The 16,406-nt window shown below is 40.5% G+C and overlaps 1 protein-coding gene across 1 annotated transcript in view; it reads left to right on the top strand.

The window, feature by feature from the left end:
* The first annotated feature begins 15,959 nt into the window (after window positions 1–15,959).
* The window catches only part of LOC121927649 (protein ALP1-like), a 2,099-nt gene continuing 1,652 nt past the window's right edge, over window positions 15,960–16,406 (top strand). The window contains exon 1 of the mRNA XM_042461455.1: window positions 15,960–16,129. Coding sequence (XP_042317389.1) covers window positions 16,001–16,129 — 129 coding nt within the window. The 5' untranslated portion in view covers window positions 15,960–16,000. The remainder of the gene's footprint in view (window positions 16,130–16,406) is intronic.

Below are 16,406 nucleotides of genomic sequence, written 5' to 3'. Positions count from 1 at the left end.
ATCTCACTGGAAATAGAAGAGATAAGGAAGAAGAGAAGAAAGGAATTAAGGTACAGTGAGAAGGCAGTCTCCCCTCCAGAAATTCTCCCACTTTTATAGCCTCAACTTATTAACTTTCCCCCTGCAAACCCATTGGTTCTTTCCCCAACTATCTTATTAAAACTTTATGTCATTAAAAAGTGTTCTGCCTAAATTTATTGTTGGATCAAGCAGCCAATTAGTTTTCTATCCCCACCAGAATATATCTTTTAAATCTTCCCTTGAAGTATTCAAAAGGCCATAGACATCTATACCTCGAGTTCATCCTTGGTGCTATGCAGACAAGCATCTGATCTGCAATCATAAATTTGTCCTCATTTGAGATTGTGCTTATCAAAAGGGTTTGAGAACAGCTGCTATCAGTACTAACTAGAAGCACAGCCAAAATATTTGACATTGACTAATCACCACACTTACTATTTCAGCACCACTAAGTATCGAACAATTTTGTTACAAAGGAATAGAAATTCTATAGTTTTACCATAAAAGCATAAAAGAGGAAATGTATCCTCATTGCAAATACCAGCACATAAACAAATAATTTAAGAGTAAAGAAATAAATATTCGTAAAAAGTTAAAACAAAACTATTCTAAACTTAATTTACTTTCTTTTAACAGAAAACCAACTTATAGGGTAATAGCAACAAAACATTTAAATCATTATTGGGCTTTTGAGTTTATGATCTGCATTATAGCCAGCCCTCCTTATCCATGGATTTTTTTCCCATGGATTCAAGCATCCATGGACTGAAAAATATTTTAAAAATATATAAATTCCCAAAGCAAACCTTGATTTTGTCATTTTATATAAGGGAAACCATTGTACTATGCCATTGTTTTCAATGGGACGTGAGCATCCACTGGTTTTGGTATCCATGGGGGTCCTGGAACCAAACCCCAGCAGATACCAAGGGCCCACTGTATTTTACAGCCAGCATGACAGTTTAAGAATGTTTATTTTTGTTTTGTAATACCAGTCTTCAAAGCTGCAGGATACAGGTGCCTTATCTTCAAAGGTTCTTCTTTAGACCATCTGCAAATGGGCAACCAGCTCTTCAGTGGCTGCCTTCCAATCTTATATCTTATATTTCATCTTTAAGGACACACTGGCCTTTCTACTGTGCGTTCACACAGATGCATAATTCCATTTTAGGGTTCATGAACTAAAGTCTTCCTGAATCAGAGTCTTTGGACATTATCACACCAAGTTGTTGTTTTTTTTCTCACATAAACTACATTAGTCACATAAACTACATTAGCACCTCATGGCTAAGAATGGATGGATCCAAGCATTCCAGGGTGATTTGGTACTGCATTCGCACTACTGAAGATGTGAATCACTCCAGATCCACCCCAACCCCCCAAAAAACCACTCAGTTTTTTACCCGGTGCTTAATGCACCGGGTAAAGTTGCTTTTTCACCATCACCATCATCCCGCACATCATACTGTGTGCATTTGGGCCACAGTGTGAAAATCCTGAAATAACCTGGTTTCCACACTGGGTTATTTCATAGTGTGAATGACCCCTATGGTTACTTCCACACTGGCTCTTCAACTCCATCTTCCATGCCTTTCAGTGCAGGCATGCTTTTGCTGAGGTTCTTTTTACTCCATGCCTTTCAGGTTTTTGTTTTTATTTTTGCTGTAATTACACAATCACCACAAAAATAAAAATGAAAGGCATGAAAATAAACAAGCATGCCATAGTTTTTTGTGGGTTTTTCGGGCTATGTTGTTATTATTATTATTATTATTATTATTATTATTATTATTATTAACCTTTATTTATGAAGCACTGTAAATTTACACAGCACTGTACATACAATCTTTTAGTTAGACGATTCCCTGCCCTCGGGCTTACAATCTAAAAAGACATGACACAGAAGGAGAAGGGAGTGGTGGAGGGAAAGGGTAAGAGGTCCAGCAGTTCTTCTCTACCTCCAAGGCCTGGACCAAGGCAGATGGACTGGAGGGAGGGCGAGGCTTCATAATGGATGGTTAATCATTTTCCAGGGAAAATACATACTCTCAAGTAGGATAATACATATACAGTACATAGCAATACAGGAAATGGTTCAATAAACAGGCACCACAAGAACATCAAATAGTAAGCGACAATTATGTTCTAGAAGAGTTTCTTCCTGATGTTTCACCAGCATCTGTGGCTGGCATCTTCAAAGAATGCTTGCCTGGAAAGGACTTGGGTATATATATTCTGTGACCTGGAAAGGCAGGAGTGATTTGCATGTGTATTGTTTTATTGCTAATGGTAGGCCTTAGGGTGGGAAGGTCTGCAAAAGAGGGTTAGTGTCTGCTTGATGGTGCTCATTGTCTGCTGGGAGATTTCTCATTTGCATTTGTTGAGTCTTTATCTTGCTATTTTTCAGGCCTCGTAGTCAAACCTTGTTTACTTTAAAGGTTTCCTCTTTTCTGTTGAAATTGAAACCATGGCATACTTGGGAATAGTGGAGGGGAGGAGAGAGAGGGGGAAGAATCATGCTCCATCATGCCATGTGACTGGCGTCTGTTGTTACTGCCACAGAAGTGACTTATTGCACTAAGGGACTAATTGAATAGGAGCAATATTAGGAGCCTATTGATGCAAATGCAAAGCAGCAACTGCATAGACAAGATGTGATATGTATTGGCCAAATATGTTAATATCTTGATTTAGTTCCAATTTTCTGCCTTATGTGATATAAAGTCCTTAGTTCACCAGAAATCTCAGACTTGCCTTGGATAGCTTTTCTTTGCTTCTGGCCCTCCAAGACATGTAATGAGTATAAGTTAGGCAACTAACCACAGTACAAACAAATCATTGGACTAAAGAGGCTTTTAGTCAGGTCCAGCATTTCTCTGTATGTTGTTGTTGTTATTTGTTGTTCCTCATTTACAGTGCACACCATTTTTTTTTTGTGGGGAGGGTTGTTGTTGTGGGGCTATAACCTTTTGGCCTATAGCACATCAGCCCTGGCCAGAGTAGCTAATGGATGATGGCGATTGCGATCCAAAAACATATTGAAGGCCACAGTTGCCTAGACCTAGGGAAAGAAAACCCATGTGTTCAGAGGTAATTTGCCATAAGGAGAAATCTTTCCCATTATCCCTAACTAGCCCTGATAGAAATGACAAACATGTGGTTGTGCCCAGATATTGTTGTTATTGTGTACATTCAAGTTGTTTCCGACTTATGGCGACCCTTAGGCATGGAGTTTTCCCCATGGAGTTTTCTAAGCAACATTTGTTCAGAGGGGGTTTTCCACGCCATCCTCTGAGGCTGAAAGAGTGTGACATGCCCAAAGCCACCCAGTCCAACACTCAAACCACTATGCCATACCCAGAACATTTACTTTTTTGATTGCAAGTTTTGGAGTGCAAAAATATGTAGGTTCCTCCATAATCTAAAGGTAAAAGATAAAGGTAGTCCCTTGACATGAATGTCTAGTCATTACCAACTGTAGGGGGTGGTGATCATTTCCGTTACTAAGACAAAGAGCCAGTGTTGTCCGAGGACTGTTCTGGTGGTCCTGTGTCCAGCATGACTGCACCAAACACTGTTACCTTCCCACTGAGAAGTGGTACCTATCTATCTATGTGCATTTTGCATGCATTTGAACTGCTAGGTTGGCAGAAGCTGGAACTAGTGACAGGAGCTCACCCCATCATGCAGCACTCAGGCCTCGAACTGCCAACCTTCTGATCATCAGAACTGGCATCTTAACCACTAAGCCACTGCATTCATAATGTATACCCCTCCAAATTTAGGGGAGTTTTTTTTATTGTAACTTCCAAAATCCCACAGACAGCACAGTATGTATATAGACAGTACAAAGAAATAACTTTCCCAAGCTTTGGAGGTGGGACCATGTGGGGGAAGTTACATCTTATGCATGATTTCATGTAACAAAGTACTGCTCCTTTCTTTCCTTGTTTTATAAAAAGATAAATGAGAACCTTCAAATGAGGATATGCCAACAGAGTGGTGCTTAATTCTATCTTTGCTTGGCATGTTTCTGCTTCAGATCTCCATTTTTCTCACTCACTTAGACAGCATAAACACACAAGCTATCTTCCCCTCTTAGATTTCTAGAAATGTTTGCAAGGACTTTGGTGGGGAACGCTGCCAAGCTGCTTATGATTTAGGGGACATATACACCTCCTACCAGGAAAAACAAAACAAAAAAAGCATTCCTTTCTTCACTGTTCCCAAAATAATTTTGGGAAAATATTTTACTTCACATGCATCAAATACACCATGTTTTGAACCTGGAAAAACATTGCACTAATTATATAATTTGAGCTTGTGCCTGTGCCATTTCTTTCAGAGGTGTGAGTTTTATTTTTTGAAAAATGGTTCCTGGTGGTTTTGTTGCCAGAATGCTTCTCAAGTGATGAAAAACTTATCTTACTACCATTCCAAAAGCAGCAGTCTAACCTATGTCCTGTTACTCCCTCACTGTTGCAGAACCTTTAGATTTTATAATTACCTTGTTGGCTGTGAAATTTTTCCTCTGCAAAGCTGACACTCAAGCATTCACCCAATTCTATTTACCAAAGAAAAACATGAACAAACACCACAGCTGTGTTCCCTCCAATAACGCTCACCCTCTCCATTATGTGGGATGGAATAGGCTACATCAGGCTAGTAAAGGTATGGCGCCAAGGAATAAATTTGTGGGGTTTATCATTTTGAAAGCTCTCAGCTAACATCAACCAGCTACTACAATCAATCATCTTAACATTTCAATGAACCAGAGGATGATCAAGTTTTGTTATGTATATGTTTGCCTCACAGCTCCAGTTTTTAAACTTTAAGGGCTTTATTAAGGGATGAGGAACCTGTGGCCTCCACTGTTGAACTCTACCCCGCATGAGCCCTAGTTATTATGGCTACTTATCAGGAGAATGGTGACTGTAGTCTAATGATATCTGGAAGGCCACGGGCTGGATGAATGATGGAGGGATGGATGGCCACAGATTCCCCATCCTGATAGTAACAAAATTCAGATTTCAAATATTTGTAATTGTATCCTATATAACTAGAAATAGCTACAACAATGGAGCTCTGTAGTTGTAGCTATGTTGCATTATTCAACCCTTTCCAACCCACTTTAGACCAGGCAACCACATCAATGAAAGGAGTTTTGAGATGCTGCAGAATGGGGTGTTGAATGATGACATGTCCTAGTTCTTTCATTCATGAAGGATGATGTGAAATGAAGCAGTGCAGATTCTTCTGCTGTCTAGTACTTCGGAATTCCTTTGGTTGATGTGGATGCCTAGTTTCTAAGGTAGATTGTGGGGAGCATTTGTAGTCATTGCAATGGTGACTGAAAATGTGAATTGCAATGTTAAAAATGTCATAAATCAATATGACAGACTGTAAGAATATCAGGTATCCATTTCAAAAAATTGTTGAAATAAAGATATGCTAAATCCACATCTTTCCCTGATCTACCAATCTTGTAACTCTATTTCACAAAGACGTAAGATGCGTATGTCATGACCTGTTTTTGAGAAACCCAGGATGGCTCTAAGTAATGACACCATTCCTTTCTACATGCTCACAAACTGATATTTTAGTTATTCTTCTAGAACCTTTGCTGGTATTGATATCAAGGTGATTGGTTTGGATCCTCTTTTTTTCCCTTTTTGAAGATGCGGATAGCATTAGCTCACCTCCAGTCTGCTAGGACTTCTATTCTCCAAAAATTCTCAAAGACCGTCTACAATGGCTTTGAGATTACATCACCAGCTTCCTTTAGTACCATCAGGTGCAGTTCACCAGGCCCTGGAGACTTAAGTTCATTCGGAGTAGCTAGATATCTCTGTAGTACCTCTTTATTCTGGGCTGAAGTCCCCTTATTGCATAATTGGTTCTATTTTCACCAGTTAGAACACTCTCTTCCTTCCTACAGTCACCATTCTCCTGATAAGTAACCACACTAAAAGACTGAGAGAAACAAGGTATTGAGTATTTCTGACTTCTCTCTGTCCCCCATTATTATTATTATTATTATTATTATTATTATTATTTACTTCTTTCCCACTTCTCTTCAAAGTTCAAGGTAAAATACAATGATAAATACTAAAATACAGTACTAAAATGTTAGCATTTTACCACTCCAGGGAGGGTCGCTGTTGTTTGCTTATACTTTCTATTGTACACCACATAGCTCAGCACCACCCCTTTATTATCAAGAAAAGTATTGGTGCCACTGTATTCTGCTTTGGCCAGGCCCCACCTGGAATATTGTGTCCAGTTCTGGGTACCACAACTTAAAAAGGATGTTGAGAAACTGGAGCGTGTCCAAAGGAGGGCAACTAAAATGGTGAAAGGTCTGGAAACCATGTCCTATGAGGAATGACTTAGGGAGCTGGGGATGTTTAGCCTGGAGAAGAGAAGGTTAAGAGGTGATATGATAGCCCTGTTTAAATATTTGAAAGGATGTCATATAGAGGAGGGAGCAAGCTTGTTTTCTGCTGCTCCAGAGAACATGAACAATGGATGCAAGCTACAGGAAAAGAGATTCCACCTCAACATTAGGAAGAACTTCCTGACAGTAAGGGCTGTTCAACAGTGGAACACACTCCCTTGGGGTGTAGTGGAGTCTCCTTCCTTAGAGGTCTTTAAACAGAGGCTGGATGGTCATCTGTCAGGAATGCTTTGATTTGGATTATCTGCATGGCAGGGGGTTGACTGGATTGCCTGTGCGGTCATTTCCAACTCTATCATTCTATGATTCTATGATTATTTTTAACCCCTAGCAACCCTGAGCTGATTCTGAACTTTAGTTTTTCTTACTTCCCCGCTACAAGTGCTGGCTATTTTTGTGTATTCCTCTTTAGTGATTTCCCTCTTCTATCATTTCTTACACAGCTTTAGATCCCAGTTCATCTGAAATGTCTTGATACATCCAACTAGGTTTCTTTAGACAACTTTCATTTTTCTTTCATTGGAATTTTTTGGCAATTGTGCATTTAATATCTCTCCATCAATAACATTTGAACATTTCTGACCAAGAGATCGCATCCATTATTTCCCTGAGCTTACTGAAATTAGCTTTCTTGAGATCCAGAATGCATGACTGGCTATGTTTGGCTTTTCATTCCTCTCTATAAGGAATTCAGTGTGGTTACTCTCCTTGGCTCTATCCACACTGCATAAATAATCCAGTTTGACACCACTTTAACTGCCATGGCTCAATGCTATGAAGTTCTGGGACTTGTAGTTTGTTATAGCACCAGAGCAATCCTCCATTATTTCCCTGAATTTCATAGCATTGAGCCATAGCAGTTAAAGTGGTGTCAAACTGGATTATTTATGCAGTGTGGATGCAGCCCTTCTTTAGAGCAGTGCTCTGGTTTTACTGGTTTGTGGGGAGGGGAGCTCCCCTAGGCAATAACTCCCTGTATTATCTTATAGGCTGAAGGCTTTAATAATGAATTAGGTAGGACAAATTGATTTTGCAGCAAAAACAAGTATTTATTTAAAATGACAGAAAAAGATTGCAGTAGTAACCAACAGAGCAATATATATTCAATACAAGTTGTTTCTCAAAGTAAAAGAGGGGGGGCATGAAAACTAAAATCCTAACTCCTGATCAGTCTATGGGGGTTAGCAGGATGTAGCTAAGCTTAAGAGACTACAGACTAAAACCCACAAGGATTTTCTCACCCTCCAACATGAAGATGATGACTGGTGATTGGAGCAACAGAAACAAGTCTCAGAAAAGCTGGAGTGCACCCAGAGGTGACAGCTCTGGAAGACATCCTATGTAGAACAGTTGAAAGAGCTGAATAGATTTAGCCCAGAAAAGAGAAAATATAGTTGACTTATCGTAGTTTTCAAATATCTGAAAGAAGATGGAACAAACCTGTTATTTGCTGAACCAGAGGGGTAGGGATAGAATCAATGAGTGGAATCTACAGAGAAGCCTATTTTGGCTAAATATTAAGGTAAGATTCCTAATAACAGAGCTGTTCAGCAGTGGAGGAGACTGCCTTGAAAGGTGGTGGATATTTCAATAGAATATATAACTGCCTCTGGCATTGCAGATTCTGCATTGTGCAGGGTGTTGGACTCTATGAGTATTTCCATTCTAGACAGTTATAACAGTTTCTTACCACTTTAGCTGTCATGTCTGCAGAATTCTGGAATTTATAGTTTGGTGAGATAATTAGGATTCTCTAGTAGAGATGACTAGTGTCATAGTTCAGGGGAATGTAATAGAGCTGTCCATCAGAGAATTCTAAGTGCTTCACAAAAATACAAATCCCAAAATTCTGAAGGATGGAATCATGGCAGTAAAAGAAGTATTGAATTTTTATAACTTAAAAATTCTATTATGACCTTCCAACATGTTCTTGGCATGAAGCCAAGTGGACTGGTAAGGGAAACACTCTATCTTCTGTCACTTCAGTCACTTGCCTCAATGAATTTCCATGTAGTTATCTGTACTGTATTGCTGATAGAAAGTTTATGAAAATAAAACATACTTCACACACACAATGAATATTCTTCCATACATGAAATTTGCCTCATATGGAGTGAAGTGGATTTTAGGGAACACTCAACCCAGTACTTTTTCTGTAGTTCACTACTGATATTCAGGTAAGAAAGTGCCCTCACCAAAGTTTTTGACAGATTGCCAAGTATGCTTTGCTTCCTCATTTTTCATGCCAAGGTTATGATCCATTCATAAAACAGTTAATGATTTGATGTCTGTCAGGGAAAGAGACACAATAACCTTTTGCCAATGATATTCTCTAAGTCAGAGCCCAGGTAGGTAACTTGAAATTAAATTCTCCTTGGGCCTAGCTAGCCCAGTGCTTGCGAAAGTTACATTGTAGAAAAACAATGCCCAAAATCTCCTATTAGTATGGCCCATGGCTATGCTGGCTGAAAAATCCTGGGAGCTGCAAGAGAGCAATTCCCCTGATCTGCACAGCTAATGATGAGGGATAAGAGTAACTCCAGTCAAGCAACATCTGGAAAGCGAGTTGCCCCATCCCTGTTCCTTTGAGATTTAGGAGTTTATCGCATTTCTAATAAGCCCAGTTTACCTCTTCTGAGCTACATTCGAATTTGGGATGCAGCTGGGTATTATCGCATGGATTTTGCCGCCGTTGCCACCTCCTGACTGCATCCAGGTAAAAATCTGGCTAAAATCAGCCCTTAACCAGTTGCTTTTCACTTTTGGTAGATTCCTGGCTTTGCAAATTGGCCAGCTGAGGGCAGATTTTAGCTGGATTTTTGCCTAGATTAAGTTGGGAGGCAGCAACAGCGGCAAAACACTTGTGATAATACTCGGCTGCATCCCCAATTCGAATGCAACTCAGAAGAGGTAAATCGGGTTTATTAGTAATGCAATAAGGTCCACAGCCTCAAATATTTTCACTTGTGAGTGGAAAAGCATTTGAGCATTTATAAAATAAAATGCAGAGACATATCATTTAATTAATATGGACAGGGGTCTCATGATTCCTGGTAGTTGGCTTGCTCTTTTTCTTTCATTATCATAACTTTTTAAATGGTAAGTTGTGCCCTTCACCAAGGCATTTTCTTAATTAAATCTGCTGATTTAATGTGGCTGTCTCATGATCCCAGAGCCTGGCTATTTCACAAACCTTTCACAAGTGTCCCTTGCTGATGTTCCCTCTCCTCACTTTTTGGCAAACTGCATCAAATTAGCTTGGTTGTATAACAGAGTGCAGGTGAAGTTGTATAAAATTAGTAGTATCTATTAAAATCAAAAATTAAAATTTGGTTCAAAATTATTGGAAACAGAATTCTTAAATGGAGGAAGCATGCAATTATGCATTCAGAGGCAACGGGAGGGGAACAAAGGAAATGCCAACAGAAATATAGATCTGGGGCAAAACTGCAGTTTCATTATCTGTTGTTGCTGCTGCTGTTCTAGTAGTTTTTAAAGGACTTGCATAACTATAAAAAAAATCTGGAAAATAGTAGTCCTGCATTATCTGGCCCCTTGCCCTGTCTGGATTTACACCACTGAAATTGTATATTACAGCATACCTCCTCAAATATCTCATGAGAACCACATCTCACAAGATGAAATGTTCAATATGACAGTCCATTCCTGTGCAGAAAAGCTTTGAATACCAGGCCTTGTTTATGATTAATGTATCTGCTGTTTCCCTGAGTGTGCAAATAGTGAGAGGTTACAGCAAAGCAGACATAGAAAAGTAAATGTATATATATTATGAACCATGCTTGAGAAGTTGCATGTGTCTATTAAGCAACTTCATACCCAGGACAAACTTGTTTGTCTGGATCTCTTCTTGTGCAAATCCTAGCTAATAGGCAATATTTACATGTGTTGTTGTTATTGTGCACCTTCAAGACATTTCCATCTTATGGTAACCCTAAGATGAACCTATCCCAGGGTTTTCTTGGTATGATTTGCTCAGCGTGGGTTTGCCTTTGCCTTTTTCTGTGTGTGACCTGCTCAAGGTGAATCAGTTGGTTTCCATGGCCAAGAAGGGATTTGAACCCTGCTCTTCAGAGTCATAGTCTGAGCATGAACCACTACACCATGTTGGCTCTCCTATTTGCATTTATTACCTGATAGAAATGATACAAAAGGTCCTTGAACTTATAGTGTCATCCTCAGCAGCCAATGTATTATACTAGGTGTTACATACACAAACTAGAAAGAAAGCCTAAGCTTCAGCATAGTAGCCACAAAAACACACTGGCCGCTAGTAACTCCCATGTCAGTGAGGTGGTATATTCATGCCATGAATGCAGCATGAATACAGTGAGAGCCATGAATATAGCATGAATATAGTGAATGCCAGTGTGGTGTAGTGGTCTGAGTATTTGACTAGGACTCAAGAGATCAGGGTTAATAAATAATGATAAAATAAAACTTTTATTTATATCCCGCTTTTTGTTACCACAATCAAAGCAGCATACAATCTTTTACAAAACAATATATATAATCTCTCACCTTAAAAAAGGATTAAACAATTCTATCCATTAAAATTACAGACAATAAAATCTAAAAACAATGATACAATGATAGAATAATGAAAGCAGAATCTTCACTTATATATGTCTCTGGGGGGAGGGGGATCTTTACGTGGCCGGGTTCTATTCTGGGAAAGCCTGACAGTTAAAATCCCAGCTCAGCCATGGAAACCCACTGGGTGTCCTTGAGCACATCACACTCTCTCAGCCTCAGAGGTTAGCAATGGCACACCTCTTGTGAAAAACCCCATGATAGATTCATTTTAGGGTCGCCATAAGTCAGAAACAACTTGAAGGCACACAACAACAGCAACAAATTAATGTCATGCTCCAGCCTGAACCGTAAAGGAGCCATCCAAGGGCTGAACCTAATCATAGATAGGTCCTTTAAAGTGGACCTATCAAAAAATCATAGTGTCCCCAATCTCAGTAAGGACATGGGAGCTGTCATACACCACTACCAAAACGCTAAAACAGAATGCGTTGCTCAGAGAAGTCAGTTTCTGTACTTTATCACACGAGCCTGCTGTTCTGCCACAATTATGCTCTTTTAAGAATGGAAGCATACTGGTTTGGCATAATTTCTTATCACACTTTCCCCCACAACAGGGGTAGGCAACCCTTTTGAGCCGGGGGCCGGGTTGCTGTCCCTCAGACAACTGGGGGGCCGAAGCCAAAAAATAAATAATTAAAAAAAATTAAAAATTAAATAAATAAATAAACCGGGACAAATGTCAGACAAAATTTTCAAACGGAGGGCACTTTTTAAATAAAAAATGGAGGACACGTGAAAAAAATTGGTGATTTTTTAAAAAATGTTAAGATAAATGCATGTTTCTGAGGCTTCTATAGACAATTGTCCCACCGTGCCCCTTGCGCGAGACGCCAAAGGCCCCGGTGGCAATCGGCGGCAGAACCGGGCTGGGGCCGGTCGCAAGGCCTCGCCGGGCCACATCCGGCCCACGGGCCGCAGGTTGCCTACCCCTGCCCCACAATAATGTTTTGGTGATCCATGGTCACGTGGTATGTTTTCCACATTGCCAAATGCCACTTTCAGGAGGAAGCACGGGAGTGAGCAATCACGGCTGCCAATGGCCTCCTGAAGCCAGCTGCTGTGTGAATGTGCAAACAATAGCCAGCTTTGGGAAGATGTTGGCAGCCACAGTCACTGCAAATGGGGAGAGGAGCAGAATCATATCTACTCACACCACATGACTGCTTGAGAAGTGGACCTGCAAAAGTAGGGAGCTATTGCATGAATGGAATAACAGCAGTAACGGAATAGCATTGAGACTGAGATCCTGTTCATGAGTTTTGCTCATCAATGAAAAGATACACTACACTAACAAATGGAATGCAAGGCAGCCACAGGATGGACATGACATCATGTAAAAAGTACCAGCCAAAGACACTTATATCTTGTTAAAATTCCACTTTTTAGCCTCATGTGGTGAAGTCCTACAAGTCCTAGAAACCCAGTGAACATTCTCACTGGGAGCTGTACTGTCCAACAACAACAACACTTTATTTATATCCCACTTTTCTTACTTACGTATACTTATTATTTATACCCCACTCTTCAGTCAAGGCTATCAAAGTGGCTTACAAATTGTTAGACATTTCCCTGCCCTCAGGCTTACAAACTAAAAAAGACAAACACAAAAGGAGAAGGGAATGGCAGTGGGGAAGGGGAAAAGTCCAGCAGATCTGCTCTCCCTCGGAGGCCTGTTGGAGCTGGCTTGCCTTTCTCTCCTTCAAGATGGTGGATAGAAGGAGGGCTCTAAAAATAATGAAACACAAACACTAATAAAACCTTTTCAAGCTCTGATCCTTTTTCTCCCCCCCCCCCCTTTGAATTTAAACAGATGGGGAAAGTCCTAAAGGATCAGAAGTTCCTGTTTGGGCTACAGCTCCCAGAATCCTCCAGTCACAATGCTAATGAGGATTCTAGGAGTGGTGGTTCGCACCCCTCCCTCGCCAGCTGCAAAAAAGCATAGCTTCACTGAGCTCTAGAAACGACACACAGTAAATCTGGGGCAAGTGTAGGAACCAGCTTTTCACATTCACTTCATTCTTATTCTCCCTCCACTATTTTAAACTCATTTCCCTGTATGCAAAGTGTCATCTCCTGCCACATGCTTTTAAATTATTGAGCTTGACACTGAGGCTGTAATTGCCATGTGGAGCTTGGCGAGCTATTCTTGTCAGTCGAACTCCTTCATTAGGAAACCCTTTGTGAAGTGTTACTGAGAAAGAGAGATCTCAGGGTGGGATCAGGGAAAAAAGGCGTGCAGAGTTAAGGGCTACAGAAGCTGGGCCATTTCTGTTTAGCATCATGCAAGTCAAAAAGTCATAATAACAATAAGATTATCATAATCAGCAGTACTTGGCCAAACTGATGTTCTTAAAGAGAAGCCATGTTCAACCCATCTCCAAAGATCTTTTGTCCAAAATGTGGTATTTATAATGCTTGTCTCTGACCTCATTTGATTCTAAAAAGGTGATTTGCATTTCCTTAACATAGGAAATTGAGGGGCCAGTGGCAGCTATAGACAAGAATTGGTAGGAACCAGCCCAGCTGTAGTCAGGCATACCAGGGAACCCTCTGAGGGGCCAAGGTCCAAATATGCATTTGTTGTAAGAGAAATACAGCTAATCATTCTGCACTGCAGGATAAGCTAGTAGAGACTGAGCTGAACAGACTAGTGTAGGTGGGGAGTCCTTGTTTAAGCATACTAAGGAGCCTTGAACAATGTAGAGAAAGAGAACTTGCTCTTCTTCCCATAATACTATTACTGAAGATCACTGTACAAACTTAATCAGCAGTGAGTTTAAGTCCTGGCAAAAAGAACTCACAGAACTTTTTAAAAAAGGTTTATTTGCTTTTATTTCTATGAAATTATTTTGCAGTGTTTTCAAAGGTTTACATTTAAACATACCACTTCATGACAATCCTTATTATTCAGTACAGTCAGCCCTCTGTATCCCTGAATTCTGCATCCACAGATTTGCCCATCCATGTTTTGAAAATATTTTTTTAAAAATAAATTCAAAAATGGTAACTTGATTTTGCCATTTTATGTAAAGGACACCATTTTACTATGCCATTATATATAATGGGACTTGAGCAATCTCAGATTTTGATATCCACAGGGATCCTAGAACCAAACTACAATGGATACCAAGGACCCACTGTATTGATTTTATAATATATTGTGTCAAAATCCCATATGCACAATATTTCTGCCTAGTTATCTTTTGCTAGTTCTCCTCTTGCAAAACAATTGTTGTTAATTTTCCAGTGAAGGCAGTCCACCAGGCTTTATCCAAACCACCAGACCTTATCCAGACACTGTTGAAAATACATTCCTTCTGCACTTTTCTAGGATCTTACTTTTTCATAGTTTTTTGGGCTATGTGGCCATGTTCCAGAAAAGTTTCTTCCTGACGTTTCACCAGCATCTGTGGCTGGCATTCTCTAAAGATGCCAGCCACAGATGCTAGCGAAACGTCAGGAAGAAACTTTTCTGGAACATGGCCACATAGCCCGAAAAACCCACAAAAAAATATGGATGCCGTCCATTAAAGCCTTCGACTTTACTTTTTCAGCTCTAGCAAATCCAGTAAAAATGGAAACTAGTTCTGGATGTGGCATTGTTCATTTTCCCCATCAAGAACTCAGAAAATAATTAATATAAGCAGAAGCAACTCACAAAGTGTGCCTTTGTTGTTGTTTTTGCATACCTTCAGATCATTTTCGACTCATGGCGACCCTAAGGCAAGCCTATCATGGGGTTTTCTTGGCAAGTTTTTTCAGAGATAGTTTGCCTTTGCCATCCCTGAGGCTTAGAGAGCATGGCTTGCCCAAGGTCATCCAGTGGGTTTACATGGCTGAGCTAGGATTCGAACCCTGATCTCCAGAGTCATAGTTCAGTGCTCAAACCACTACACCATGCTAGCTCCATTGCTTAATGGAATTTACCAACACATGTTATGGTGATAATCACATGACTATATGACGTTTTAAAGGGTCTAAACAAATTCATGTAGGGAAGGCCTGTCAAATTATTAGCAATGAGAACAAGTGGAATCATCATGTATAGAGGCAGGTCACCTCTGCAACCATCAACAATCATGGGGAAAGACAGCAGGGGAGAAAAATCAACTTCATGTCTTCCTGGAGCATAACCAGAAGTATTTGGCTGAATGCCATAAGAAACAAAACTGTATTAGATGACCCTTGGTGTCAAGTCCAGCAGGACACCAAGAAGATTATCGCACTGCGTTCTGAGAACGTTCCATATCATCACGTGATGAGAACGTTCCTGGAACGGATATTACCGCATTAGAAATCAAAACGGGATCAGAACGGGATCAGAACGGCAGTTTACCGCACTGCGATTCCTTTTTCTTGAAACCGTTCTCAGAACGGTTTGCTATAGCGCATGCGTATTACATCTTGTGGGCGGTGTACCAATGACGTCGCCACTCGGTGGTTGTTTTGACCCGGAAGTCGTCCGATGACTTCCTTGTGGGTTGTAAAGATGACGTCGGAGAAAGCATTTTTTGATCTTGTGAGCATGGTAGAGAAAGAAGAAGAGCGAAGAAGGAGAAGAATGAGTCGCATTGCCAAATCGCTTGTCCTCATTTCGCGCCGGAGGGCTGCTCTGAGTAAGATTGCAGTTATGGCTGCCAGCAGCAATCTAGATATATCCAGTTGTCTGGCATGGATGGCGACCTGGCCTCGCATCCCACGTTGGTGGCAGCAACCCCGGGAGCAGACCAACTGGTGGAGTGGGATAACGACATGTGGGTTTCTAACTTCCGCATGTCTAAAGAAACCCTTTTTGATCTGGCTAGCATCTTAAGACCAGAGCTGGAGCGTGGGGAGTCTAGATTCTGGAGTCCTATTCCGGTGGAGAAGAGAGTGGCCCTAACTATTTGGTGGCTCTCAAGCCCTCTGATGTATAGGAAGGTGGCTTCCCGTTTTGAGGTTGGAATATCCACAGCTGCAGAAATTGCCATCGAGGTGTGCCTTGCTATGGAGAAGCTGCTGCTGAGGAAAACTATCCAGCTTGGAAACTACCAAACGGTGTGTATCAATATTACTTTTAAACCTAAGACTTCTGGGTGCAAATGCATTAATTCATATCTAAAGATATATAGATTTTGTTTATGTAATACCATTAAGATATGTTTACATCCTGCCTTTTCCTTGTGTGGGAAAAAAAGAAAGGCTTTCAATTACCTTTGCAATTATGGGGGTGGGTTAATGGTCCTTGGCTTTGGGCATGGATTTAAAAGGTGTATCTCTGTTGCTGGATTCTCTCTTATCCAGCTGTGCTGGGGGGGTGGTCCTAGGCTTGGGA

Source organism: Sceloporus undulatus, chromosome 4 (genome assembly GCF_019175285.1).
Source record: "Sceloporus undulatus isolate JIND9_A2432 ecotype Alabama chromosome 4, SceUnd_v1.1, whole genome shotgun sequence".
In the NCBI taxonomy this organism is placed as follows: Eukaryota; Metazoa; Chordata; class Lepidosauria; order Squamata; family Phrynosomatidae; genus Sceloporus; species Sceloporus undulatus.
This window is presented reverse-complemented; position numbering and strand designations above follow the sequence as displayed.